At 42.2% G+C, this 27,713-nt stretch overlaps 1 protein-coding gene across 8 annotated transcripts in view; it reads right to left on the bottom strand.

Annotated features, from left to right (window-relative positions):
* Positions 1-27,713, bottom strand: part of ATP7B (ATPase copper transporting beta) — a 43,753-nt gene that overhangs the window by 15,678 nt on the left and 362 nt on the right. For 2 of the 8 annotated variants that reach the window (XM_033000243.2, XM_033000249.2), the window contains exons 2-9: positions 7,562-8,789; positions 5,687-5,923; positions 4,359-4,522; positions 3,309-3,470; positions 1,714-1,790; positions 1,173-1,347; positions 363-596; positions 112-203 (exon numbers count right to left, since the gene is read on the bottom strand). In XM_033000243.2, the coding sequence (XP_032856134.2) occupies positions 112-203; positions 363-596; positions 1,173-1,347; positions 1,714-1,790; positions 3,309-3,470; positions 4,359-4,522; positions 5,687-5,923; positions 7,562-8,789 (2,369 nt within the window). Of the gene's footprint in view, positions 1-111; positions 204-362; positions 597-1,172; positions 1,348-1,713; positions 1,791-3,308; positions 3,471-4,358; positions 4,523-5,686; positions 5,924-7,561; positions 8,790-13,537; positions 13,628-14,997; positions 15,093-15,407; positions 15,834-15,920; positions 16,006-25,023; positions 25,090-27,713 lie in introns of those variants that run through there. The other 6 variants (XM_033000244.2, XM_033000250.2, XM_033000247.2 and 3 more) reach the window with 6 other exon arrangements.

The following is a 27,713-nucleotide window of genomic DNA, read 5'->3' as shown; positions in this document are numbered from 1 at the left end:
ATTATTTACACCATCAGCTTCGAAAGAATAATAATGCTTTCACGTTAACTGCATCAAGCCTTGTCTGTGCACCCAGGCAGGCTGGAGGGGTTTTGGTTCATAAATATTTACCTGACAATAGAGTGGTCAGGTCCAAGAGTCACCACAGTAGCTTCTGTGGCTTGAAGAGATATAAGTTTAGCAAGAGCTTCTGAGGTCTTACTCTAAGAAACAGAGATAAATGCTTAAGATATATTGAAATACATAAATGCTGATGTCTACTTAACAGAATGAACTCTAAATGACCTTGTATAATATAGGCTACATCAGAAACATTGTACTCCCATCGTAAATGCACAATAATTAGTGTGAAGATGAGTTACCTTCGCTATGTGTTCCAGCCATCTCCCAAGGGCAATGAACACGAACAGCATCGGAGGAGTGTCGAAGAAAGTCACAGGGCTTTTCTCTGCCTTTTCAATTATCGCTACCATCAGGATCACACATGAATACACATAAGCAATCGTCGTGGCCAGTACAATGAGCACATCCATATTGGCCGTCTTGTGCTTCAGTGATTTGTAAGCTTGCACGTAAAAATACCATCCACCCAGAAACTGTTGGTGTAAACACGGGCAGACTTGTATTAAGATCATAGCAGAGAAAGCAGAGAGTACATAACACTGTCTGTAGCAGAGTTATAAACACATAGTAAAGGAAGGCATTGCTGTCCCATGCAAATTTTATATTGATATAACATCAGTGGAGGGGTCTACTAGGAGGCTGACTCCATTGTCATCCTCTCACTTGCTCTTCCTTGCTCTTAGAACAACTCTGCCAGCTAAATATCACCCTTTTCCTCTGTAATGCAAAATAAGTAAGGCACGGAAGCTGAAGGGATATACCTCTACCTACCTCACTAGTTTGTAACTTATCAGGTATTTCTTCATTTTAACACTACCTTCCCCACTTGGAAAACTATCTGATGCAGCTTTGGCAGGAATAAGTGCTGTGAGAAATTAGAGAATAGATAATTTGCAGAGAAGTGCCACTTGATTCTGCATAGGTGGTAAAGACAAGAGGGCAGGGCTAACTAAACCACCAAACCTTTCCAGTCTCCTCTCTTTATCACATCAGATTACATAAATGGGAGATGAATAGAAGCAAACCCCTATGAAGAACTGTGAACATACCTGAACAAAAGTGCACAGGACAAAGAAGAGAAGATTTAAAATAGATAATCCAGGAATGATATTCTGTTCCAGCACCATAGACCCATGGTGCTCACCGTTGGGTATTAGCATATAAATCATTAGGATTAAGACAGGGATACCAAACAGGAGGCTGCACAAGAAAGATTTTCTCCACCTGAAAAGTAGAAGCTGTAAATCCCTGGTTGTCATACACCCCACAGTACCCAGGTCAAACAGTGTACTCACAGTGCAAAGCTCGGGGTATTAGTACTGTATTAACACACAGCTTCAGGGTATTTGTGAAAGATCCAACACTTTGGGACAGTTTCAGTGTCTCCTACGCATTTAACTATATTGACTTCTATCGGTTAAAAATTGAAACTAATGAAAGTAATAAAAGTACTTGAACCAAATGGCAAATCGTAAAATTAAATATGCTTTACACAAGGATAAGCTAAATTAACTGGGAGGAGAGGGGGAGGTCAGTTACAAGAAATGATCTATACACATTCACTAGTGAGAGAGAAAGAGAAATACTTACTGCTGTATCTCCTTTTTATGATCCAGGTTATGTGCATTTGGAACTCTTCTAGCCACAGAAGCATGAAAGCCAATTTCCTTTTTATTGAAAAGGAAGGAAAGATGAGCTAGTCTTGATTAAACTAACCATATTACTTATATTTAAATGACACCACTTTTAGAAAAAATGTCAGAAAAGGACATTCTTCCATATTTAATAAATGCCAACATCTTATTTATTTTTATATCCTGCCAACATGAGAGGGTATTTCAGACAGTACTCGAAATGTGAACTGCAAAGGATTTCTGCTACTAGACACCGTGTATAGATGCACTAAGAAGAACAATTAACTCTATTCCAGCCAAAACCAGGATAGTATACCAGGTTCCTTAGGACCAGGAAGCTCCCACTGAGAGCTGGAGTTCTGCTGCCCTCCTCCTCAAGGGAAATTTATGCCCTTTCAGGTCCACTGGAATAAGTATGAGAGATGGGAAATACCACAAAGGAAGGTAAAAATGTACAAGCCACTGGAATAGTCAACCTTGCAAGCATCTCCTTAACACTATAGTTGAGTAAATACACGGAAGTTGAAAATCGAAATGTCTAGAATCAGTTTAAAGCTTTCAAACAACAAACTGCAGGGCAAAGCATCCCAGCAACAAATATATGCAAAAAGCCAGTTTTGACTGATGCTTCAATGAGTTACTGCAGTAGAACCACACCCTGCTCCCCCCTCAAAAAAAAAAAAAAAAAAAAACAACAGAAAAAAACCCAAAGCACACCTGCAAGCACAATACATCTAAACTTCATATCTGCATCATGAGATGCTCCTGTGGCAAGATGCATTTTACAGAACTATTCTGTCAGCCTGGAGAGTCTACTAGTTAACCTGTTGATCACTGCTGCCACATTAATTCTGCAGCCTAGGAGCTTTTTTCTGAGTAAATTAGAACACAAAAGGCAAACAGTCTCTGCTGTCCTCCTGACTACTCACGGCATGCACCTCATACAGTAACTTCTCTTCCCTTCTGGGCGGGGCAGAGAAGGAAAAAGTTTTGTCCACACCTGGGCCACAATAAAATCAGATTTTATGATCTGTGTGGTTACCGGTAAAGCAGGATTTTTTTCCTTTAGTGGCTGTATCACAAGCTCTTTTGGCTTAAAATGTCCTTCTCTGAATTGATGTGGGAATAAATATCAGTGTATACAGAGATGTGTAATACTTGTGGTATGAACTGTTGCAAAGCTTCTTTTACAGCCTCTTTCACTGGCAAGAGAAAGTAGTATTTTTTTCTGAAGCATCAACACTTCCCTGAAATGACTGGAAGTCAGAGACACATGATTGTATACACAGAACTGCAAAGAATTAATATATGACTCTTTTACCAGATATAGATAAAAAGGGTTTCTTTTTGTAGTTTTTGGTGTGTGTTTTTAGAACCTGGGAGACTATGCACTACTGTGGAGCAGAGCAGCTTCACCACAGAGTGTAAAAACATATGGCAATAACTGTGTCATCTGCAAAAATCAGTGGAATCTCTCAAATATCAGCTGCTTTATTTCCTTTTTAACTTCACCTTATAATTGTTCGTACATAAAAAATTTCTAAAGCCTACCTCAATTATTTTTATAATATCTCGAGGTCCAGTAATTTCAGGATCAAACTGGATGTGAGCTTTGCAAGTAGCAAGTGCAACTGAGGCATAGAATATGCCATTTGTTCTCATGAGCTTGGATTCAATATTGTGAACACAAGAAGCACAAGTCATCCCCGTAATCTAAAGAAAAGACAAATGTAGGTACAGTTAGCAGTCCCCCACATTCACTCAATATTTGTGGATGAATCTGAGACAAGGCTTCCCCATGTCACAAAGGTACTAATGACTAATCAAGGTCTCCTGGTACTGACCCAAGACCTCAGCAGGAAGATTTTATAGAGCTGTCTTAAATGAAACAAAACTGAGAACATAGCTATCCACTTTTGTTATAAAATTCTGCAACCGGCAGTTATAGTCACAGCTATATATTTATATAGCAGCACCCACACATTGTATTAACTGCAATAGTAGAGTTAATACATTTCTATCAGCAGCTATATTAACATTGCCAAAGTCAAACTCTGCACGTGTAACTTCATCGCACCTAAATTTTCTGTGGCTTCAATAAGGCACATTCCCACTTTCCGATCTATTAGCAAAAATTCAGACTGCTGTTATCCGTCTTGTAGTAGGTATATGTCAGAGAATAAAAATAGACTTTTGAAGAATCTGTTCTTCATATAAACAATTTACTAATTTTACCCAAAGTTCTCAGGCCTCCATATGAAGCCCCAGGCATTATTAACACATATTTGGAGATACATTCTCAGTTTCTCCGTCTGTACTGCTGCCTGAAGTGCCGTCACAAAGAAGTTCTGTTTTATTTCTCCTTGCTAAGAAAAGTCTATTCTATACATAAAACTAACACCTCTTATCTCAGTGCCCTTGGACAGGTTCTTCTGAGACACATTGATTTTGTCTTTTTGGCAATCAGAAAAAAAAGCGTCACCAGCCAGAACTGACCTGCTGAAGCTACAATTCCTTAAACAAAAGCATTTGCAAGAAAATTATTCTTCCAGACCTCACTTCTTCAAAACCAACATATAACCTCAAATACATATGACTTACAAGAAGCTCCACATTCCCTTCTGTTTCTGCATGATCTTCTATGACAGTAGCTTCGAAACCCAAATTCTGGATCAGCTGTGCTATTTCAAGAGGCTGTATGAATTCTGGCTTGTATTTTATCTCTGCTTTTCCTGCCATCAGTGCTACCAACACTGAAACAATTCCTGGAGTGGCAATAATAAAAAGTATTAGATAGTGTAGCTCCTTTGAGGGGAAGAAAAATAAAATATTACAAGTGATAGTCAGCGAGGGCTGTAACAACTTAGAAATGTTATAAGCCTAGCGATTTCTCTCTGCCTCCTTCTAGTGTTCCCTAGTCACAACAGCAAAGTTTTTACTGAGATCCAGCCACACAGCAGTTCCCTTTAGCACTGAGAGGAACAGCGGGAGTTGCACAGGGGAGGAGGCGAGTTTTGCTATGATCCCATGAGATGAATCTTTGCACTCACTGCTACAAGCTCTACCCGGGACTCTCTAAGTTTGCAAAATCCTGAACAAACCCCACAGCACAATACCAGGCCTTTTTATTTTTTTTATATATTTTTTTTTCCTTTGTTTTATTTTGGTTTTGGGGTTTGTTTGTTTAGTTTATTTTTGTAAATAAATAAACCCACAGAGATCTACATTTAGAATTGAAAAGCAAAACACAAAAATTGCAGGCAAAAAAAAAAACATTCTGAAGTACTAATTGTACCTTGGATTTTTAAATCAAGGCAGCGAGACCATCACTGGCAGACTGGGGTGCAGGAATCAATAAGCAAAAGCCTCCAAAGGCATGCCTACCCAAATTAAATCACACACTGCTGAGGCTCATCTGTTCATTTTCTATATGGCCAGAGGAAAGGCAGCTCCGGTCTGCAGACTTCTAACCTAATAAGCTTTGCTGTGCCTAAGCTAATATAATTACCAAGGCACTGGAGCCATGCAGTTGTTTGCACCTGCTTGTGCAAGCGTGCCCTGAAGGGTAAGTTTCACATCAGAAACGTGTCAGAGCTCTCAACACCTCTGGAAGAGATGGATTGCTCTGTGAAGCCATAAGGCCCTGAAAACTGAATGAGAGCCATTTCTCTGTTCTTGTCTTGAGCCTTATTTGAAATTTTTATCACATTACAACAACTTACTGTTACAATACGAGTATGTCCACTGGATTTGTCTACCAGTGCGTAGGACAGTTAGAGAGTTATATAGTTACATTAGCCCTAAGAAAGAATATGAAGTCTGTCTAACCTCCAGATGTTGTACCACAGCCTCTTCCGTTAATTGCCCAGAATACCTTTTCCATCCCATAGTCCCTTATAGACTCATTATAGGAATCTTAAATTTATTACCGTCTTCTTTCTGCAGATTCCTTTCAATGGTAGATACACACGATGCACAGGTCATGCCTGTGATTTGTAAAAAACACTTTTGAGCTGTCACTCCGCTGGGCTGGTTTGGCCCATCGAGGTGAGGACTGTCTGGAGGAGCATCCGAGGCACAGCCGTGGCGAGGAGGCTCTGGAGCTTGGGGCTGCACGGCCGCATTGCTGGTCTCAGGCTGGTGCCTGCATTCTCCCGTGGTGGCATCTTGAATAAATGCACAATACACTGAACAAACACTATTTACAGTGTGAGCGGATGACTCAAAGCTACAAACAGGTCACAGTTATCGACCAAGCAAAGTCTCGTAGTTGTTTGAAAGCTTACACGGTAACCTTGGTCTTTTAATTAAAATAATATAGATTGTTACTATGCATTGAAAGCTTACACGGTAACCTTGGTCTTTTAATTAAAATAATATAGATTGTTACTATGCATTTAACAATATACACTCACCGGTACCACTTGCATGACCACTTAACTCTACATAACTGGTTTTCCACTTTCAGACGGCAGATGATTCCCTCCCATTTCATTGCCTAGATCTGCCAGCTACCTCCACTCAATAAAGATATATTGGTAGCTAGAGGGTCCTTATTGAGCACAGAGAACACAGTCCAGTCATATCTGTTCCCTCCTTGTTGTCATCTATGCAGGACACGTAGCACTTCATCTCAAACAAGGAAAAGGACAGGTTTCTCAACAGGTTTCTCTTTATGGCACACAATTTACACTGCAAGTACTGCAAAATGAGTAGTGGAAGGATTTGCAGCACCCAGAAGACCTCCACACGTACAGGCCTATTGCAATCATTTTTGTTCTTTACCAGGTACTGAACAGACACCCAACGGCGCCAGCTGCGTTCACAAACTGCCTCCCTCAGGCAGAGGTTTGTGTAAAGGAGCAAGAGTTTCTTCTGAACATGTTAAGCACAGGGAGTCCTCTCCTTCTCCACAGATGGATCAGGAGGTCTCCCGCCAACAAAGTATAAACCAGTCAAATTGTAATTAAACACCACATACAGACTCCTCCTCATTTGTAATAGTACCACAGATTCAGAGGGATTGGATCCATGAGAAAAGTGAATACGATGTGGTCTGCTGCAATCAAACTAACTCATTCCAGGTAAACGACATCAGTATCTCAGAGCAAATCTGTTGAGTTGAATCAGATAAATATTGCCACATATGGAATTCGCTACAGAGGAGATTGTGCACCATAGCAACTTCTTAAACATTGAGCACATGTATAAAATGCACAAACTGTGCTGCAGCTGACACGTAAAAGCACCTGGTCCCACCAAAGAGTACCTGCATCTTGCCACTTACCTTGTTTAAAGTAAGGCTTAGTAAAGTAGAGCTAGTAAAAATACTCAAGAAATAAAGGTCAAAGGATTAGGACACTAAAAAGAGACTTTAACTACGTAAAACGTGGTTTTAAATGAAAGAGGTACCATTAAGTTTTGGGGGTTTGGCATTTTGGAATATAAATGAAAACATTTGGTTTGACAGATCTACTTACAGCAGCCCGTAGACATAGGAGGAAACCCACTTCAGTGGGTAAGGGGATCAGCTATTTGGAAGCCCTTGTACCAACTTCCAAACCTTTTGGCTTCATAATGTAACTCAACTCTTCCACCCACTAGTGCAGTTTTTAAGGGCTGAAATAAGGTGCTTCACAGCTGAAATCTCTCTCCCTTGCTAAGTGAGGTCAGATCAGGCCAGTCCCTTAGAAAAGACAACACCAACGTGATGCTTTAAGAGTTTCTCTCCAGAAGAGAGTCTCAACACAGGTGTCGCATGGCCCAGCTTGGCACACTACCCACGGAAGAAAAAACACTGTTACCTGTCAGCACAGAAGCATCAAACCCCATCTCTTCTATGGCAGCTCTTAACTCTTCTCCATTAGTAACAGCTGGATCATAATGTATGGTCCCAGTTTTGCCAGCTAGAGAAACTGCTATACCCTGCACACCCTTTCTCTGGGATATGGCCCCTTCGATGGCCTGTACACAGGAATTGCAGGTCATGCCACTGATCCTAATAACAGCCGTGCATGCCACGTCTTGCAGCCGTTCTCTGAAGAGATCACAGAGCAAAGCAGGTGATGGAGATGCTCCTTTATTTGCTTCCGAACCATTAAGGAGGCATACTTTAAAGTTTCCAGGTGGAAGGGATTCAATAGCTTGCTGCAAAGCTGCCAGGGTAATTAGATTTGGGCTATACTGTACCACGGCACGTTTATGCTCCAAAGACACTTTAATACTTTGTATGCCAGGAAGATCTGATATATTTCCTTCAATGTTTCTGACACAGGACTTGCAGTGCATGCCTTCTATCTGTATAGCCACTGTTGCTGTGCTACTCATCCTGGCAACCAGTGGATCCATCCCATCACTTTCAAGACTTGCTGTTGTCTCCTTGGTGTTTGCATTCTGCAGGCGCTCGAGATCGAGGACACCCAGCTTCAAAGGGGCTGATTTACTTTTAATGGTGCAGTCATACCCCAGGTTGCTGATATGGCTCTTGAGGTCGTCAGGCTGAATGATGTAAGGATAGTAAGCAATAATTGCTTCCTGGTTACCAAGCGACACCTTGATTTTTGCCACACCATGCAGTTTCCTAATATTTCCTTCAATCTTGGTGACACAAGATTGGCATGTCATGCCTTCTACCCGAAGCTTAACTACTGCTTCTCTCAAGCACGACAAATTTACAGTCGCTGTTGTCAACCTCTCTTCTGCTATGTTGGCATCAAAGCCCATATCCTGAATTTCCTGGCAAATCTGTTCAGGACTTATTTCGGACTGTAGATACTTTATTACAGCATCGTTCTGTTCAAGGGAGACTTTAATACTCACAATGCCCTTCACTTTGGAAATTCGGCCTTCTATCGACTGCACACACGACTGGCAAGTCATTCCCACAACGTTGACTGCCACGGTGTGTTCTTGGGAAGATGGAGAGGGCACGGTTTCAAAGCTTTCCTCATAGCCCATGTTGTCAAAAGCAAAACTGTGTTTCATTGTAGGCTCCAGCTCACAGCCAGGAGGAGAATCAGTGTTGGACAAAGTCTAAGGAGCAAGAGGAAAAATAAAAATAAAAAGCATATATCTTTAGCCCTGTAAAAGCAGCAATATTCCACATGTGCTCGCAGGCACATACCAGAAGTGCTCTCAAGTCAGCCTATGCCGCCAAAACACTTCACAGTGTTAACTTACACTTTGAATATATTACCAGTGAGCTATGCCCACTATGATGAATCAGGCCTCTGAGACTTCACCAGGGATATAAAAGCAAAATTGTCTCAATATTCCCACCCCAATCCAATAATTTAAAACTCGAGCTCTCTGCAGCCACGGGGCACTTTCACCACGCAGCCCAAGCCCTGCTCGTCAGAGTGCACTGTCGCTGGCACAAAGGGCCACGGCACAGAATGTGATGAATGCCTCTCCACAAACATCAGAAGCTGGCTCAGTTTGGCCAACCTGCTGCTGCTCAGCAGGAGCTCAGACCAAACCAAACCAAAACGCTCACAGGAAATAGAATCAAGAATTTCTCAGGAACCTGAAACAAGGTGACACAAGAAGGACCAGTCGCATGGTATCTGAGGAGCTATATGCAGGCACACAAAGGCCTGGGCTGTCTGCATATATACAGATCTTTTAAGTTAAAATCTATCTGACAAAGATTTTAAAAGACACAGAACTATATGCAGATACTTCCACTACGGTTTGGTTTCGTCTACCTCCTTGTGAGGCACCTAAGAAAGATCATATATTGAGCCACAAGAACTCTGGTTTGATGCAATACCAATTTTCAGGATGAAATGGCCAGTACTGAAGTAGATTGGCCAGAAGTAGGCTATCTCTCAGTTAGATCACAGGCTCTGCAGCACTGGGACTCTACAGTTTAATGCACTCAATTAAACTGAAAATGAAATATTAAAAAAAAAAAAAAGCGATAAAGGCAATGCTTCTCACAGAACAGGTAATGAGAGCACAGATTCTGTCACCAAAGGAAATTGCTGGTTCCAAGTGAGGAGGAAGGCTGAGAAGGGGAGGGACAAGTCCCACATTGTCAGATTTCATGGAAAGGCAGTCAAAATTCATGTCCCTCACTTCAGGCAGCTTAAACTACTAAAGCTATAGACGCAAGCTACTACAACAAATCTGTTTGCTTGCCTGCGAAGCTGTGGACTCCCCAGCATTCCATAAAGTGCCTGATGCTGCAGGGAGGGGCTGGAGAAGGGGCCACTGTGTCAGGCTCAGTACCACAGATCTCATCCCTACAACAGACACGAAAACTTCCTCCTAGGTACCAGAGCACAGATGAAAAGCATTTAGGCTGCTTATTAACACTAGATTGCATCCAGTGCATTTGATGCAGTATTCAAAATTCATTAACTTGATTTTGTTTCATGCTTAGATGGATTGGGAATAATGAGGTCTGGGGTCACCACCAAAAGGGCAAAAGTTTAACACAAGAAACTTGCTTTCAGACTTCTCCACACTGTATTTATCAGAACAGGAGGAGGGACAAGCAACTTCAACTCTTCAGCATAACAGTGCGCCCCCCACTAGCCCAACCCCAAGCTCTCCCCCATGCCTCTCTGCTTGGTGTCAAGGCTACGTTCCGGGGATATTGGGGAAGAAGAGTCACAGGAACACTTTGGCTCTGACATTCTCTTTCACCTCTCCCTCCCAGAGGTTTGGCAGCATCCAGGGCACGATCCCCTCTCCTTGCATTTCCCTTCCCAGAAGTTACTGAAATCCCCAACATACGTGGAAACACACAGCCAGCTCCTCCTTTCAAAACAAAACATCAACAGTTAGTTGGACCTCCCTGTTTAAGTGCGCACAAAGATGACCACATGCTTACTTCCTCCTATTTGTACCTTTCCACAGCTTAAAATAATAATATGGCCTTGTATATGGAAAAGAAGCCCATCTGAAAATGAAAACAGCCTCTCTCACCCACCACATCTGAAATGCTGCTTAAACTCAAACTTCTATTTCTTGTAATGTCTAACTTGAGGAAAGTTATTTGAATATTGTCCTTCATCTCCTCTTCCCTATCCCCTGTCCCCAGCCCCCCAAGGACATTTTGCTCATGGTGGCCAGCTCTTCTTATCACAAACACCTGGGAAAGCAAAAACCCATGGGCGAGTTACAGGAGCTCACCCTGTGCATTTACTTTGGCTCATACAATAAAGGCATTTGCCTTCTGCGCGAACATCCTCCACTCCCCTGCTCCCCTTCACCGCATTTCTGGCAGCCACGTGCAGATGAAACCCAGGAACCATCTCTGGCCTTACCTCCTCCGCTCCATTCCCTCCACCCCAACACTCCCAAACCGTCTCAGTTTTCCTAGGTACCCAGTGATATAGAAGCAATTAAAAGCATACAAAGATTAAAGGGTATTTCTCGTCCTCCAGTCTTTTTAAAAAGATAAAAGCAAGGACTGATTCTACTATTTCAATGCATTGTAAGCCACAGAAACATCAAAACCTGGCTGTCGCTTTATATTTTGGATAAAAAGCTATCCATCCCAACGTTCAGAAGAATTGGCAAAAATATTTTGTTCGTTACTTGACAAAACCAGATGTTTGTGCTCTGTAGGAGAAAAATCCTTGCGCACAAATTTTTAAATGAGAAGGAAAAAATTAGAGAGAGGACATGGAGATATCTATGTGTATATATATATATTAAAAAAAAAAAAAAAGTTTCTTTCCTTTTAAAAAAAAATAACAACAAAAAAAACACAAATGCCAAATCATTGAAGACTCTCCCCTCAAAATCCAGACCTGTGCATAGGTGCAAATGCAGTATTTACAAAGCCTTTAGTATAGTTTAACAGCTTAAAAAAAAAAAAAAAAAAGAAAAAAAAAAAAGGAGGGGCATAAACACATCTATGTGTGTATTTGTGAGGAGTGTTTCTACACTACATCTGAGGAAAACAGCAGGTTCACATAAGGACACGAATACGTGGTATGCAGAAATGTGCCCGTAGTTTTCCTCAGGCACATGCTGGGTCTCTAAAGTAGTTTTCCTGATACCAGCTAACACTCCCCCGTATAACGGCATCTATGAGGCTGTATAGTAATTCAGAGACAGCATCTGCAAGAGGATCAGAAAAGGAATCACCTCCAAAAATGCCAGAAAAGGTGCCTGGGATTCCCACGTGTTGCCCCTCCTGCTTGCTTCTGCCTAGAGAAAAATCCCAATGAAATCATGAAGGTGCATCTGACTCCACACCCATACAGGAGTGTGAAAGAACCAGCCCCAGTTACCGACTGTTTTGTCTCTCACACCAAAGGAGCCCCGATTACTTTTAAGGGGAGGTGTACACCACGCCTATTTGCTCTACAGTCTCGCACATATTTTTACAGTGACTACGTAAAAAATATGTAAATGATGAAAATATGACATTATGACAATTCTTTCTCTCCCCTGTTCTGCACATAAAAGTCTAAACTCAAAATGCATCACAGCGCGAGGCTCTAGTCTGAAAAGCGAAGAATCCCTAGAGAAAGCAGTGTTATGAAGCTCATTTAAACAATACAGGGGAAAAAAAAAAAAAAAAAAGAAAATGAGAAAATTAAAAAGGGACTCAACGCAGAAGCAGCAGTAGCTGGAGAGATCTTTAAAGGAAGTGCCAGAGCTGAATGGAAATTATTCCCCTCTGACACATCTAAATCGGACTCCAGGTAAGCAGCAGCTGAAACTGTCGGTGCGCGTGAGGGTGGCACCTGAAGCCCAGCTTCCAGTGCGGGGACTGCAGAGCGAACCCACTGGTGTGAAGGGCAGGAGCTGGAGGACTCATGCCTGCCCTGGGGCAAAGCAGGGGGGGCAGCAGGCAGAGGCAGAGGCTCCTGCTCCCCACCCAGCCGTCGGGAAGGAGATCAGCCGGGAACGTGCGCCGAGGCTGGAGTGACTTTTTGGGAAGGCGCGGAGGTGGAGCAGGGCAGGGACACTGCTGGACTGGGAGCACCAAGTCGCGAGCCCTGGCTTGGATGGCAGCTCTTGGCATAACAGCCTCCGGAGCTCAGCAGCTGGTCTGGGGGGGGGGGAAAGGTGGTTGTTGTTCCTGGTTTGTATGACTGGTGGGGTAAAACCGCTCCCTCAGGGGCCTGGCATCAGGCTGCCCCGCTGTCCCCTAAAATGGGCTATTGCTTTTGGTTACTCCCATTCAGAAGAGTAAAGGCCAAGGGTTTAACACAGCAGTGGGGGGATACAGAATAAACGTAAGAAAAATCAACTGAACCGGGAAAAAACAACCCAAAGAACAAGAAACCACAGCGCTAGGTGAGACCCTCCCAAACATCTACATGGTGAGCAGCGTCCTGACAATGAATGCAACCCCACGGCTGTAAATTCAGCAAGGTTTGTGCCCTCCTCAGCTTTCTGCCCCTGCCACTAGCCACCCCTGGCCGAGCCCCTGTGCTCCCTCCAGCACTGTGGCCCATGGCCACCTCATGAGGTGGCTTGTCACCAGGTGCAGCCACCTCTGAAACGCCAGCGTAAAGCTCTCGGCCTCTGCAGGGCAAGGCTGAGGCCACGCCGGATGCACCCCACAGCTCCTCAGGCGTCACCCGCACCGCGATCCCACCCAGGCACTGCTCCTCTCCCCCCAGGGCTGGCACTGCTCTCCAGCCCTCCTCCTGGCCAGCAGGGATGCCGATTCTCACAGCCTGAAATTCAAGCGCTGGACTCCTGGCTGCGGCCCCAGGCAGGAGACGGGGCCCGGCCCGTCCAACACCTTCCCCTCCGTCCTCCCCGTCTGCTCATCCACGAACGCTGGACCTCACTGAACCTCTCACCTGGTGTCTCCAAAGGTTCTGGGCTGCTCTTCTCCCCATACCTCCACAGGCTGAAACCAGCTATCACCCTCTCGCCTTCGAGCACACAACTGCTGAAGAATTACCTTATCTGCGTCGCAGTTTTACCTTTCCTGCTTCGCTCTTTCACAACCCGCTGATTCACGGCTTTGGATTCAGGCAGGCAGTAACACACAACTGAAAAGCCACATGCTATTAATTAAATGCTTCAGATGCTTTCCCAGTTTGTTATAGGCAGACGGTGAACAACAAAATGAGGACACGGCAGCCTCAGGAACATCAAAGGTCCACAGTCTTCAATTTTGTGCCTATAATAGCAGCTCTTTTGAGTGGGCAGAAATTCAGCTCTCATCCTTCTCAACATATTTCCGTGCAACTTGTCCGACCATCTTCTTAGCGCATATTTGTTTAAATGTATTAGATCTTAACTGGTTGTCCTTCCTTCCCTCTTCCCCCCAGCTTAGTGAAGATTAACATAGATCGGTAGCTACTATAATCACTTGTAATGCAACTTGTTATTTTTCAAACAGTTCCTGAGTCTTAAATGAGGGAAAAAACACCCTCTCCACCTGGATATCGAGATTCAAAGAAAATACTACTTTAAAGCAGCCTTTATGGTGCTTTTGTTTTCAAAATACTAAATTAGTTGCCCTAATGCTTCTGCCAAGGGACTGCTATTCCCCACCTGGGAACAGGTTTCTCTAGCAGGGGAGACAAAGGGGAATGATTTAGGCAGCTGCAGCTAGTCTTACTGAAATTACACCTACACCGTAGTTAGCAAATCTTAAGAGACCTTAACAGGTACTTTTACATTAAATAGAGTTATGTAAACCACACTTGGTTTAGTGGGAAAGGCTTGTTGTAAATGGATTGTTTCAAATTTAGAATTACAACAAAGCAAAACACTTTGTGATGTTCTTCATGGCTCCAGTACAAGCAACACGTACATCCCAGTGAATTGAATACAGAAAAGAGATTCTTTGGTAGAACAAAGTCAGTGATGATTTTTTTGTAGAAAACATTTATAATATAAGAGGTAACTCAAGGCAGAAAAGCCTTCAGGTATATCTGGTCTGTCCTGGCTGTTATTTCATTCCTGTCTGACACTAATTATTTAAACCATTTCAAGCATACGCAACTGTCAAAGGACACAGAATTTGTTCTGAGGGTTTCTTTTCCTTAAATATTTACTGATCCAAACTACATTACTGTAATTTACATGCCTTTTAAGAAGCAAAATCTCTGTTTAAAATAATAAACCTCATCATGTTTTTATCAGCATTGATCTTTCTAAACCTCTTCTCCATAACAGTTAATCTCCGAAAGTACCATAGTTATAGAAAACACAGAATTAAAAAAATAAAATAAAACAATGGTGCCACAGATGTATTATCAAGAACTTTCATTAGCATCCACTTAGTAGTTATAAATAAAATACTTACCTACAATTAAGACCTCTTAATGTTTCTGAATATTCTGTTATTCCAGAGAATAATCTGGTACGAGCGGCTGTCAAACTACTCAAGCAATTGCAGTTCACAAGGAGAAATACTAATACGTTTCCTTACTAAGAATCACCACTCTATATTAGTAGAGGTGGAGCTGAAAAAACGCTCATTAGTTACTACAGCATAACTCATCATTAACACCTGCTTTCAAAGGTTACTTTCAGAGGACTTGGTGGTTTTGAACTGCTTGTTATGGGGCAGGCTTCCATTCTGGGGATGGAGACGATTTAGATGAAGAAGGTTTAACCTCCTTTAACATACAACCCGTGTCCAACATGCTTTGTTCTAAATTCTCCAGTTCAGAAACACCTCTTCCCTCCCAACACACACAGCAGCTCACTGACCTGTCTTTCAACTGCATTGACTTCTGGCATTCCCATGGAGTAACTCTGCAAAAGTTTCTCTTCTTTCTGCAAGTTACTGCTTGCTTTTACTGGAGATCCCATCTCGGACTTTTCACCAATAATCAGTAGTTCAGGCACATCGTGAGCTGCCTGCTGCTTACGAATAGACACCAGGGTTATGTTTTTGTTGTTTAAAGTAGCTAAGTAGGACAGTTCCCTTTTCATTTTATTGTCCAGTTTTCTCTCCATTATCTTTCTGGGCTTTAAATATTGCAATGTCAAAGGAAAGCTTTGCAAGAGCAGTTATCCGGTGTCTTATCAGCCACAGTTCTTTCAGCTACGTTTACAACGGCTTGAAGAGTTCTGCCCATCTAATCAACGTGCTCACTCGACATTCATCACAAAATCCCCGATGTAACCTGTGATCCTTGTGTGCACTGCTCGCTGCACTCAGCTACCTGCTCTCCCTGCCAGTTTAAATGCTTCCCACCAATTGGCATCCCTTGTGCTTACCGAACCGCGTCCAGCGCTGCTATAATCTTTGCACACGGCGTTGCAGCGAGCTCTGCCAAGGCTGCCTTTCACAAGCTACTCAAACATGACCTGTGTGCAGCAAGCCAGTGCCTAATTAACTGAGCCAGCCAGGCATTAGCTCCTTGTGGCCATGTGCATAATCACAGCTCCTGCAAAGGGCAAGGCCATCCCATTTCCTTCTATGAAATTACCAGGGATTTCTTGGATAAAATGTGGTCCCTTCAAACGTGCCTATGATTACATCATTAGAGAAGGTTCCGAGACCAAAGGTCTTTCAGTCATTTAGGGCACAAGAACATTCATTCTCTGTTTCAAGAGGGGAAAAAAAAAAAAAAAAAAAGAGTGAGTATAACATTTATACTTTTTAAACGTGCCTCTTTACCATCAGAAAGCTTACTAAAAAACCCCAACCAAACAACATTAAACCAGCAATTAGTGCCAGAAAGTAAAGGGGGAAAAAAAAAAAAAAAAAAAAAAAAGGAAAAAAAAAAAGAAGATGTTCCCTTTGGCAAACTCAGTTCACCTTAAATCCTCTGGGCAACTACAGGAACATCTAATTTAGACAGCCATATGCATGACAGGTACCACCACTGGAAGTGCTTTGAGCCAAGCCTGAATAGATTTCTCTGGGATTGCCCGCAGCAAATCCACAGCACTGTGCTAACTTGGTGAGTGAGATCTCTAATTCCCTAAGCCCACAGTAGTGCAGTCCACTTCTGAAGACACCCCTGAACAGTGACACCTAAACAATGGCCATGCAGGGGATTTATACAAGATAGTTGATGTGTCATCAATTCACACCCTCCCTGGCTATGCAGTGACTTCACTGCACAGGCAAGCCTTAAAATAACTGGTTTACATTTAATCAGAATCTCTTGGACTTGCTGAAAAAAGTCACCCAATTTACTCCTATGCAGAGGTTAGCACACAGGGTCAAAATCCTAGCAGATCTCTGTCACATCACGAAAACCTGAGGGAATAGATGACAGCCACTTCACCTGTCTGGTAGGACAAATTCAGATTCTTTTTACTTCCAAAATCCAGGGTACATCCCTCACACCCCTTCCACAAAGACAGTGGTCCAGAAAGCCACCAGGCAGGACATCAGCCCCACAAAGATGAATCCTCCACTCCACTCACACCATCCACTTCTTGACTCCACTTCAGAACCAAAACACCCATCTTTGAAAAAATGAGCTCTGCCAATGAAGCAAAACTCAAAATACTGTTGTAGCACTATTTGTATCATTGTCTTCATATACAAGATTGGTGATAATATGAAACTTTAAAAAAGGGTTATTTTGAAATAATAAACAAGCAAGCAATTGAAAATCATACAATTTGACTTGCTTGAAAACATTTCAGTATAATGTCTTTAAATATAAACTCTATATTTACATACTAAATATATAAAGTTAAAAACTGTTTTTTTGTCTTTCTAAAACAAAAAAATTCTCTGGTCCCAAATAAATGTTCAGAAATTCAGCTCTGCATCCTAATTCCAAATAATGGAAATTTCAAATTCTAGAATGCTTTAAGGGAACAGAAATTCCAGTTTCTGGCCAGCTCTAAAGGATATACTTGATCCACTCATCTCTGACAGTATCTTTACTACTAAAAGTATCCCAGACCCTACCTAGCATGTTTCTACAAATAACTAATATTCATGAAATCATCATGTGATGAAACATACTGTAAGAACAAGTTGTTTTTTCCTTCTTCATTTCAGGTTCACCAGCAAAGCTCAACTTAGGCTGACAGAAGAAAGAGAAGCTTAGCAAGTATCTTCTGATTCCCCTCAATCATCCTTTTATTCCCCAACTTCTGAGCAACTCTAAACTAAAAATATGTTTCTAAAATCAGTGGAGACAAGTTCTTACTTAGTGCCCCATGGTCTTTTGCCTTCCTGAATACTGATTTGGAGGTAGAGAAGAAACACACAAGGTTGTGCTTTAAAAACTTCCTGTTTACAAGGTATTTACTGACATTAAAAATAATTATTTGGCTGGAAAAAATGTCTGCTATAATTCTTCGGACGAAAGGGGCATAAGATATATTTCACCCAGTCTAGCTGATTTAAAATACCTAGTTTAGCTGCGGGCTCAAGCAGACCCATATGGCAATGGCAGATGAAACCAGTGCTGCTGACTGAGTTCTGAGCAACTCTGGGAGAAGAGGTGCCATTCACAGCGTGGAAACCGCTGAGCATCTTGTAAAACCAACCCGTTTCCATTTACCTTAACACACCAGACTGAAAGCTCAGAGCTCCTGCCCCATCCTCAGCACTCTACAACACTGCTGTGGTTCTGGAGGCAGTTCAGGAAGGGATCTGATGTCGGCACCTCAAGGGTGGCAATGCCTGCCAGGGGAGCCAGGCCGCTGCTTGCCAGTTAACCGCTGCGGTCACCTGCTGCTGAGATCCTGCCAGGCTGCTACTGGTTTCCAAATTATTCCCCCCCCCCCCCCCCCCCCCCCCCCCCCGTCCTGACTCAATTAATTGCCCCTTTAGAACTGATGTTAATTGTGTTAGCTGTAAATTGGGGGTGAGCAGTTTAGTGAAGGCTGAAATAAGAAAGCCAGTGTTGCCCATCTCGTCTGATAACAGTATAATTCCCTGGTTCAGGGCTAGATTTTGCACAGTTTAGGAGTTTTACCAGGAAGAACCGCTCAGGTTTGGTAGCATGAGATTTAGATGGCAAAGAGAAAATATGTCTGCTGCCTTCTCAGCTCTCTGCTAATGTCGGGCAGAGATGTGTGCGTTTTCATGTCAGAAAATGCAGAACATCCCAAGAAAATTAATTCCATTTGGCTTAAAGCCTCAAGAGCTGGTAAAAGTTTTCCCCTTTACATTACCCACTACTACCAGAGAATATGATAAACACATAAGAACTATGTGTTTTCAGGTAAATTAAGTTTCCTGGGTGCGTTCAGCTCTGGCTTTATAGGATGTTCTGGCCTGCGCCTAATCCCTCTGGCATCTTGCCCAAAGAAAGCATCTTAAAATAGTCTTAACAATGCCTTGGAAGACGAGATGCTCAGGTTCAAGGAAAAAACTAGGGCCTGGAGGTAAGGGGGTCATGTTGCCTTAATCTGACATAGACAAGAGGAACTGGTTCAGATATGTGCACATCATGTCAGTGCAAAGACGGATGCATTAGTGTTAATACATCACTCTAGAAATCCAGTCTGCCTTTGAATGCTGTTTTCCTACTCTCCTTCTCAGACTTTATTTTAAACCACTGAAATACAATCCATTCTGAGACATACAAACAATGATATGAGGCTAAAACCCAATCAATTTCACATTTGACAGTATTTTGAGTTCTTTCAATTTGTCTTTAGGATGCAGCCAGCTAAATTTTTTAAATTTTTTTCCCCATCTCCACCATAAAAGAGTTAGATTGACTTTGTTTTTTACACAAATAATGCAACTGCAGGAACTGAAGCTTCAAGACAAAATAATAAAATATATTAAAAAAAAAAAAAAAAGGAAAAAGGCAAAGTATTGCAAAGCTCCTAGTAACATCACAAACAACAGTGCTGGTAAACTCACAGTTAGCAACAAGTTGTTAACAAAAATGCTTGGGGGGAACCCATGAAACACCCAGACCTTGTGTGTAAACAACTGTTTCTCCTCTGTCAGTGTCCTCTTTAAGCCCAAAAAGAAGTAGTTAGTAAAGGTATGCACTTTTTCTTCAAGCAAATCCCTGCACTTGCTCAGCAGTCATTTTCCAGTCCTAGTAAGCCACACAAGCCTCACATTTCCCCCCCTGAAGTCAATCAGTTGCAGCTGAAAGTTCAGTGGAAGCCTGATCCGATTCATGGTACATAACTACGTCCTTGACTTCTCCAAACTGACATACCTATTACAGAAAATTAAAAAAAAAAAAAAAAAAAAAAAAAAGCCAAATCTTTTTAGCATCGAAGACGCAACTAAACTGCCTCTTTACCTACGTTTGCTCCTAGTTTTGAGTCACGACATCAGAAAGATAACTCGGGTTACAGTCCTAAGTGGCAGCCATCAGATACACAAGCGTTTCTACAGCATGCATGGTATACATATACCTTTCAACAGATGAAGAAGCATGATCATAAGTAATGTGCATTCTTACACTATAAGAAAAATAACTCTGGAATACAAGGAAACAAATTCCTACCTGCCATGAATAAAATTGCTTAAGAGTTGATGGCCTCATTTCAAATCAAATCACCTCAGACTTTGGCTTCAGTTTTTCAGGAATCAGACTCAATCTTCTCTAAATATTTAAAAAAGGTTTGTTTGCTCTAAACAAGCAAAACTCAAAGGAGTATCTCTTTGGTAACAGGGCCCCAAAACGCATACTAATTTTTTTCATTCCACAGCTTCTAATACGATTGCAAATTGTGTGGACTTGGTACTTTGTCTGCTTTTAGCCGTGTTGATTTCATTATGGTAATTTCTGTTATCTGTCTATTTATACTGCAGGAATTTGTTTTCAAGTGCCTGGAAACTACCAGGCTGATCGTATTAGCACAGGAAAAGGCACACCTTTTGGGTCAGGGTTTAAGGGCAAAGAACAATTGCAACCTGCATGAATTAATTAGAGTCCAGATTTCCAGCAACCTTCATTTACCTAGCAGGTGAAGAAGGCTGGCAGAACTCGTTGGGCAGTGCCACAATGAAACCAGTATTTTCACGTCTGAGTTTCCAACCTAATTTTCTGACATTTGCCATGCTTTGCTCTTACTCAGAGCTGGCTTTGCATTATAAAGTTTGAGCAAAAGCTTTTTTGAACTCCATACAGAGAAAAAGGACCTACATTTTATCCATCTTAACTGCAGTATTTAAAATATAACTTAAACAATATTACAAAAATAACTATATTAAAGGCTGATTTGAGAAAACAGAAAGACCTATACCTGTGAACTATATCAGTCACTGCTAAAGAGCACAGGTTTTGTCACCTACGTTTGCTATCCACATTTAGAAATAAGACTCAAGTTCTTAGTTCCAGCCTTGTTTTGTAAATCCCTCAGTATTTGTTGTGTGTTTTTAAAAATATCTTTCATACGTGTTTTGAATAAATAAAGTGCTAAGTCTCTGAATTGTGATTTAAGTAAATGGGAAGACTGATTTTTATTTTCTTTACAAAGTAAGTTGCTGTTTACCCCATAGAAGGCAAACTAACAGCAGACCCTAAGATGCCTTGCCAAATCTGCAATTATTTTTTTCCCTATACAGATCAGGAGTGTAAACCTATGTAGTAAGTGACATTCATATATAATACATAACCTCTAAACTGTCCCTGACTGTAAAGTGCACAACATTTAAATTTACTATTAGTTCCTTGCCAGCACTTGTTTCAAATCTTTCCTGTCATCATGTTTGACAGCTAAAGAGAGAGAGATTTCACTTTGATGAGACACCTGACACTATGTAAATAACATAAAGCACATCATATTTGTAAAGCAATGCAAGAAAAACCACCAAAAAAAAAAAAAAAAGGAATGTAACTTTGATTTAAGCCTGTATTTCTGGTTCTATAGCCAGTGTTTAATCTCAAGTCAAACTGCTCGGCCTCTGAATAAAAGGTTATTTCATCCCATTTCATTTATATACGCCACAATCACCTTTAAGAAAAGAAAAAGACAGAACAGCATCTTGTGTTTGCATTACAGATGCCATGCCTAAAATACAAACACACTGCCTTTGTTAAGACAGGCTAGATATGTAGAAGCAAGCTCAAATTCATTTGCTTTTAACAGTTGTTTCTGACTTTCTTACCCTGGCAGAAACCACCTCTATACAGAAAGAGAGGGATTTCCAGCAGTTTCCAAATCCCTAAGAAAGCTTGATAGCAGCACTCCTCACCAGAGGACCTGGGCTCCTCCAACACAGAGTCCTGAGCACAGCCCTATCTCCTTGCTTGGTGTCTGCCTGGGAAGCAGGCTTTCCGCTTTCTACATCACCCATTTGGTTCTTTTGCTCCTTTGTTCCCCTCTCTTCCTGTGGACTGGTTGCGGTTACTGGGTCGGAAAAGGCATGAGGATGTTAGGGCCCGCTCGGGGATCCCACCCTTGCAGAGAGGGTAGACTCTCAGGGGACCCTATGGCCACAGGAGCTCCGCCACAGCCCAGCGGGGAGGGTAGGAAGGCCCTTCTCACCCCTCCTCCACTATTTGCCCTTTGGGGCTCTGCCACACGCTGCCAAGACAAGGCCACTGCCCTCCCGTGAGCAAACAACCCGGGGCACTGCTCACACACCACTGACCTTGGCGTCCCCGTACTACTCGCAGTGGGTCTGAAGGGACAGGAGGGGGCCAGTTGTTCAGCACCAGGGGCCTCCCAAACTACAGCACTGTGCATAGCCAGGTTTTTCTTCCCGATTTGGAGGTGGATGAAGATCCGCCAGCTCCCTGGGTGACTCCCTCTGCCACAGCAGGCAAGAAGTGAGGGGGGAAACCTCTGATGAGGACACTACAGGCACAGGGGGTAGAGGCTCTGCTGTCCCAGTTGTCAGAGGTCCAAACTGTAATGTATGTGAGCTGCTGCTTAGCTAGCTTATTTTTCTATAAAAGTCCTGTTAATTATTTGCTTTTCAGGGCCAGGAACTATTACAGCACTGCCCTGTCCAGGTCTAGCATCTCGCATGAACTTACAGTCAACTCTCAGGAAAGAGCCACAGGCAGGAAGGCACCAGTTTCTATCAGCGGGCAAAAGATGCTTTCAAGTGACCATGAAAATAGGTGGAACTTGCCTGGATAGAGCCATACCGATTCACTGCAGAGGCCTATAGAAACTGAGTGGAGAAATAAAAAATAAAGATGCAAACATACCTGCTGTTATTTTTTTTTCTGCTGGAATACCTGATAATAATTCCTCATTACATCAAATAACACCAGCAGCCTACAACAAGTAGTAGGGAAGAATTCAGGTGGAAATGTTAGAACTAAAGCCACAGTCAAGAATTAAAGTATCAACACAGGTAATGGCTACTAATTGTACGCAATCTCCTCCATACAAACAGGTGCTTTGAGAAACATGTAAGGGAGGTGGCAATATAGAGTGAACTTCTTTCTGTTTACAAGTATTTATCTGAATCATTTAACGCCTGGATGGAAATATACAGTTAAAATCCTGCTTTCAAATGCAGATGGGTTTTTCCAGGTTGTTTCCTGTAGCACGCACACTGGCTCATCGTGACTAAAACTCACTGTAAAAAGTTTTTGTTTATTGCATGAGCACATAGAGGAAACTAGAGACATTTACTCCTGAAGAAGGAGTTCCTGGGAGCCTGCAGTTGTGAGGAAAGGGAAATACAAAAAAGCTTTCCAACAGTGAAATGGAGGGGTTTTTTCAGCTCTCAGCAATCCTGTAATTTCCAGAGTTCACCTCAGTCTGTTCTCCAGACAAAGAATGTTTCTTCCAAGGAAACATTTAGTCAAAACTGATGCATTCTGCCGCTCGTATAAAAGAAGGTAACCATCCTGAGAGTTGCTGAGCAACCTTCTGAGATTTATTAACTGCCCTCAATTCCTGGGAAGCAGAGATGCTAATCTGTGGAAATTCAGGCTCAGTTCATCTATCATTCCCTCCTGGTACCTCTGCTTGTTCAAAGAAAAGACAGTGCAGCAGGGAACTACTTTTAAACAGCCCTAGTTCAATCCCCAGAAGAGCATATTTGATTGAATCTACCCCATGGGAAAATCACCGACCTTTCAAGCTTTCTTTATCCCCAGAATAGAAATAAGTCAGAGGAGGTGACGAGGCACAGTGTCTGCATCTCTCATGTCTGGACTAGCCAAACAGTCTCCTCCAATAATTGTAACTCCCTTCTGTCCTGCTCCGCAGCCAGCTTCTGGCTCCCTTCTATTTCTTGTGCAGTGCCAAGGAGCCAGACATGAGCACAGAATGCAAATTCTGCCTCGTCCTGGCTTCGTGTGAAACAAATTGGATTTTCATCCAGATAGCACTCTCCCTTGCTTCCTGAAACACACAGAGAAGCACACACAAACACGTGCACAAATGCACCTTGAACAAGTTAATGTAGGGTGTTTCTTTTTCAATATGTGAACCTTTTAAAGTCAGATGATGGAGGTGCCTATGTCAGTAAAAATTTCACACTGTGAAGTTTTGTAGCTTCCTGAGCAGTTTCATAGTTGATTTAAACAGATGTTTAGGTTCTGCAGTGAAAGAGTTGGTCCTTCATGTCCTGATCAGGTGAAGATGGCCATAGAGACATTAGTAGCTGCATAAGGGAGATGGAAAAGCAAGAAGAGTTTGGGTCTGCTATCAGACATTCAAAAATAGTCCCAGCCCCTCAAGAATCCCAAACTGGCAGCTGAAAAACCTGGAACTTAAGATGAGTCTACATGTTATTTTGCAAACTCAGTGCTGTTATCAGTAGGGCTACATCATTTGACATCCTATTTCTGCCTGTGCTCTGAGTTGCTTGAATATAGTTCCTTCACCCACTCCAAAAAAAAATGGCAGATATTTTGCTTTTTCCTGCTGGTAACTGTTTAGGAGAACTGACAGAAGAGTCCATGGGAGGCTAAAACACTGGCACAACCTACAGGATTAAACTCCAACAGTGGAACAGATTTGCTACGTGGTCCCTGCCCAACCAGGACAACTTGTGTGAAAATAATCTTCTGTTAATCAAAAACTATGGGTTCAACCTGTTTAAGTTGCCTGGTGATACAAATAAACAAGGCTTATAGGAGCTCTTGCAAAAATTCTGTGTAGATCCAAGCTGCTTAATTCTTCACTGCTTCTGCCAAAAACAAAGGGCAGGTTTTGCTCGTAGATACATGATGTGAGCACCCATGCCCTAGAAGATCTAGCTCAAAAGATGACAGTTTAAAAAAAATTTAGTAGAATTGCTTGTATTTAGCAGTACCAGTAAAAACATCCCCATAGTGTTTTGCCCAGATATAGTAGTGACACAATGTATTTCCAATACTTGTTTTTTGCTTTGCAAATATTTAGTACACAACTAGTGCAACTTTATTTCTGTCTCCTGTTACTATGCAATGAAGAACAAATGTACTGTAGCATTTAATAGCCTATCACAAGACACGTGCAAAAAGGAAAAACTTACTGTGTATATGAATGATCTAAGATTCCTTCTGCTAAAAAGAGTCCCAGGCATTTTGGTAGCAACGACAGCAGCCCTGAATGAAAGACTGTGCCACACAGTGTATGTTTCTGAAAGAAAGTAACCAACTGTACAAGAAAGTATAAAAGACCACATGACTGTCATATGAATATCCTTATACAGTATTAATCCAGTTTCTTTGTGTTATTACTTGCCAGTAACTTACCAAGTTACTCTTATGTGGAGTACGCGGCAAGAATGAAAGTTACAGAAATACACTTTAAATCCGTCTCAAATGCCTTGCAGGCTTGTGGAAAACACACTGTGAGTGGATTCTGCTATTTGTTCTGAACACCACTCACTACAGAAGGCCTGTTTGCATGGATTTTCCTTCAGAGTAAGTATGTTAACAGGGAGACCAATTAAAAGAGGACAGAAATGCTTCCAGAAGCAGCAAACAATTTAAAACTTGGTACATCTCTGGGAAGGTGAAAACAAAGCTGACTTCATGACAAGACCAGTTTAATTTCGTTGGCATGTCAGCCACATGGAATTTCTACAGACAAGTTTTTTAATAGCATTCTCACTGCTGGAGTGGGAACACTGCAGAGAGCTCAGCGCTGCTCCTGCTGAAGTTACTGCCAATACCCTAAATGCAGGCATACAGTATCATCTGCTACGTATGCATTAAGGTGGGGAAGTTGCTAAGTGGCAACGACTCAATTAGTCTGTGTTGGACGTTGGCACATTAAAGATATCCCTTGCAGCCTGTAAGGATGTCAGCAACAGTCTTCATATTGCTCACCTCAGCAGCTGAACACCCTGTGATTAAAGAAAAGTTAACAAAATAACTTTGAATGTATTAATACGTCTGGTTTCTAATTACCATTAGAGGGACTAAGAAAAAAAATAAAACAACTGAGATGTCAAAGGCACTGGAGCATCTCTCCTATGAGGAAAGCCTGAGACAGCTGGGACTGTTCTGAGTAGAGCAGACTCAGGGAGGATCTCATTAATGTATATGAATGCCCAAAGTAAGGGTGCAAAGAGGACAGGGCCAGGACCAGAGGCAATGGGCACAAACACAGGAGGGTCCCTCTGAGCATCAGGGAACACTTTTTCACTGTGAGGATGGCCAAGCACTGGCACAGGTTGCCCAGGGAGGCTGTGGAGTCTCTGCCTTTGGAGGTGTTCAAAACTCATCTGGACAGGTCCTGGGCAACTGGCTCTAGATGACCCACCTCGGGCAGGGCTTTGGACAAGATGACCTCCAGAGGTCCCTGCCAACATCAACCATTCTGTGACTCTGTGAACTATAAATTATTAGAACTGATAGAACTATTTGATACTCCCACCATCATGCAGATTTCTCCCTCCAACAAGCAAGTGAACTCTGCTTCCAAAATAAAAATAGCCTTCCATGAAAAAGGAGACAGTCTGAGGTGACTACAGAACACATAGGAAGAACTGCAGAAGAAATTGGGGCCATCAAATGTAACAGCTTCTGACTGCAAAGTCAGGTCTGAGGAATTTGTGCTAGGAGTGGCAGAGGGAGGTTTCAAAATTATCGTTTTAACTCGTGTGACAGTTTAGTCTGTAGCAACTCACGTAGGTTTGTGTTTGGTTTTTTTTTTTAAAGCAGCTTTTATTCACATCCTCTTCTACCTAGTCTGGTTGTCTTGCGAATAACTCTTTTTTTTCCCCCATTTAGCATAGGTAAGGATCTAGAAAAGTTATCCAGATCCAGAGTATCTATTTGTTTATGCAGATGCTTTACTGCAATATGCCCGAGCTACAACTTACATGTCATATGCAGCCTGCAAGGACATCCCGCTTCTTGGTTTACCCCACTCAAGAAATGAGTGCACTTGGTAAAGAAAGGGCCACAAAGCTAAAATAAAATAATTTAAAAATAAAAATAAATAAATTTAAAAAATAAAATAAAATAAGGAATATAAATCAGAGAGGGCTGATCCTACTAAAACAATTCCTCTGGTCTATCTGCTGTTTGCTGTAGAAGTGAAAGCAAGATAAGAACAGTATTTATGAATTGCTCTCCCAAAAACTAGTCCTCCAGTTTGCTGTCACCAGGATGATTATGTGACTGTATACGCTGTGTAACACTAACACTGGACAGTCAATCTGCATTCATGCAAAAATTTCACAATTTCAGGGAAATATGCACGCAGCATACATCTGCCTGTGCAGCTACTTGCCTCAAGTCTGAGGCTCACTCTGCCGGCGAGTTCATGCACTGCAAATACAGTGTGCTGCCACGAGGCAGCTCTTTCCATCATGACTCTGCAAATCAGCCTTTTTTCTTCCAGCTGCCAAACGCACAGACATACGCATTCACTAATAGATTTGGGGAACTTCAATAAATTGACTAGGTGGTTTCAGGAGAAGCAAGATATTTTGCTGGACTCAAGCTAAAACGTACTTCTGACACTTAGGACTGAAACTGAAGAAAATCTGGGACTTGTGCTGGAAGCTTCATGGCTTAAATCCTGATTTCAGTACAGCTAACCTTGCAATGAGCCTTGACTGGAAAGAACGAGTTGTACTCTTGTAGCCACATGAAACGAAAGGCTTTTCTGAGTACTTTTGCTATATGATTTACCAGACAGAGAGCTGAATCTAAACCTAAAACACTGCATCTGCCATTTATGGTCCAGGCAACTAAAAAGCCAGGT

This window comes from Tyto alba, unplaced genomic scaffold, assembly GCF_018691265.1.
Source record: "Tyto alba isolate M040663 unplaced genomic scaffold, T.alba_DEE_v4.0 Super-Scaffold_45, whole genome shotgun sequence".
NCBI lineage: Eukaryota > Metazoa > Chordata > Aves > Strigiformes > Tytonidae > Tyto > Tyto alba.
The sequence above is the reverse complement of the archived record's forward strand: the minus strand, read 5'-3'. Positions and strand labels throughout refer to the sequence as shown.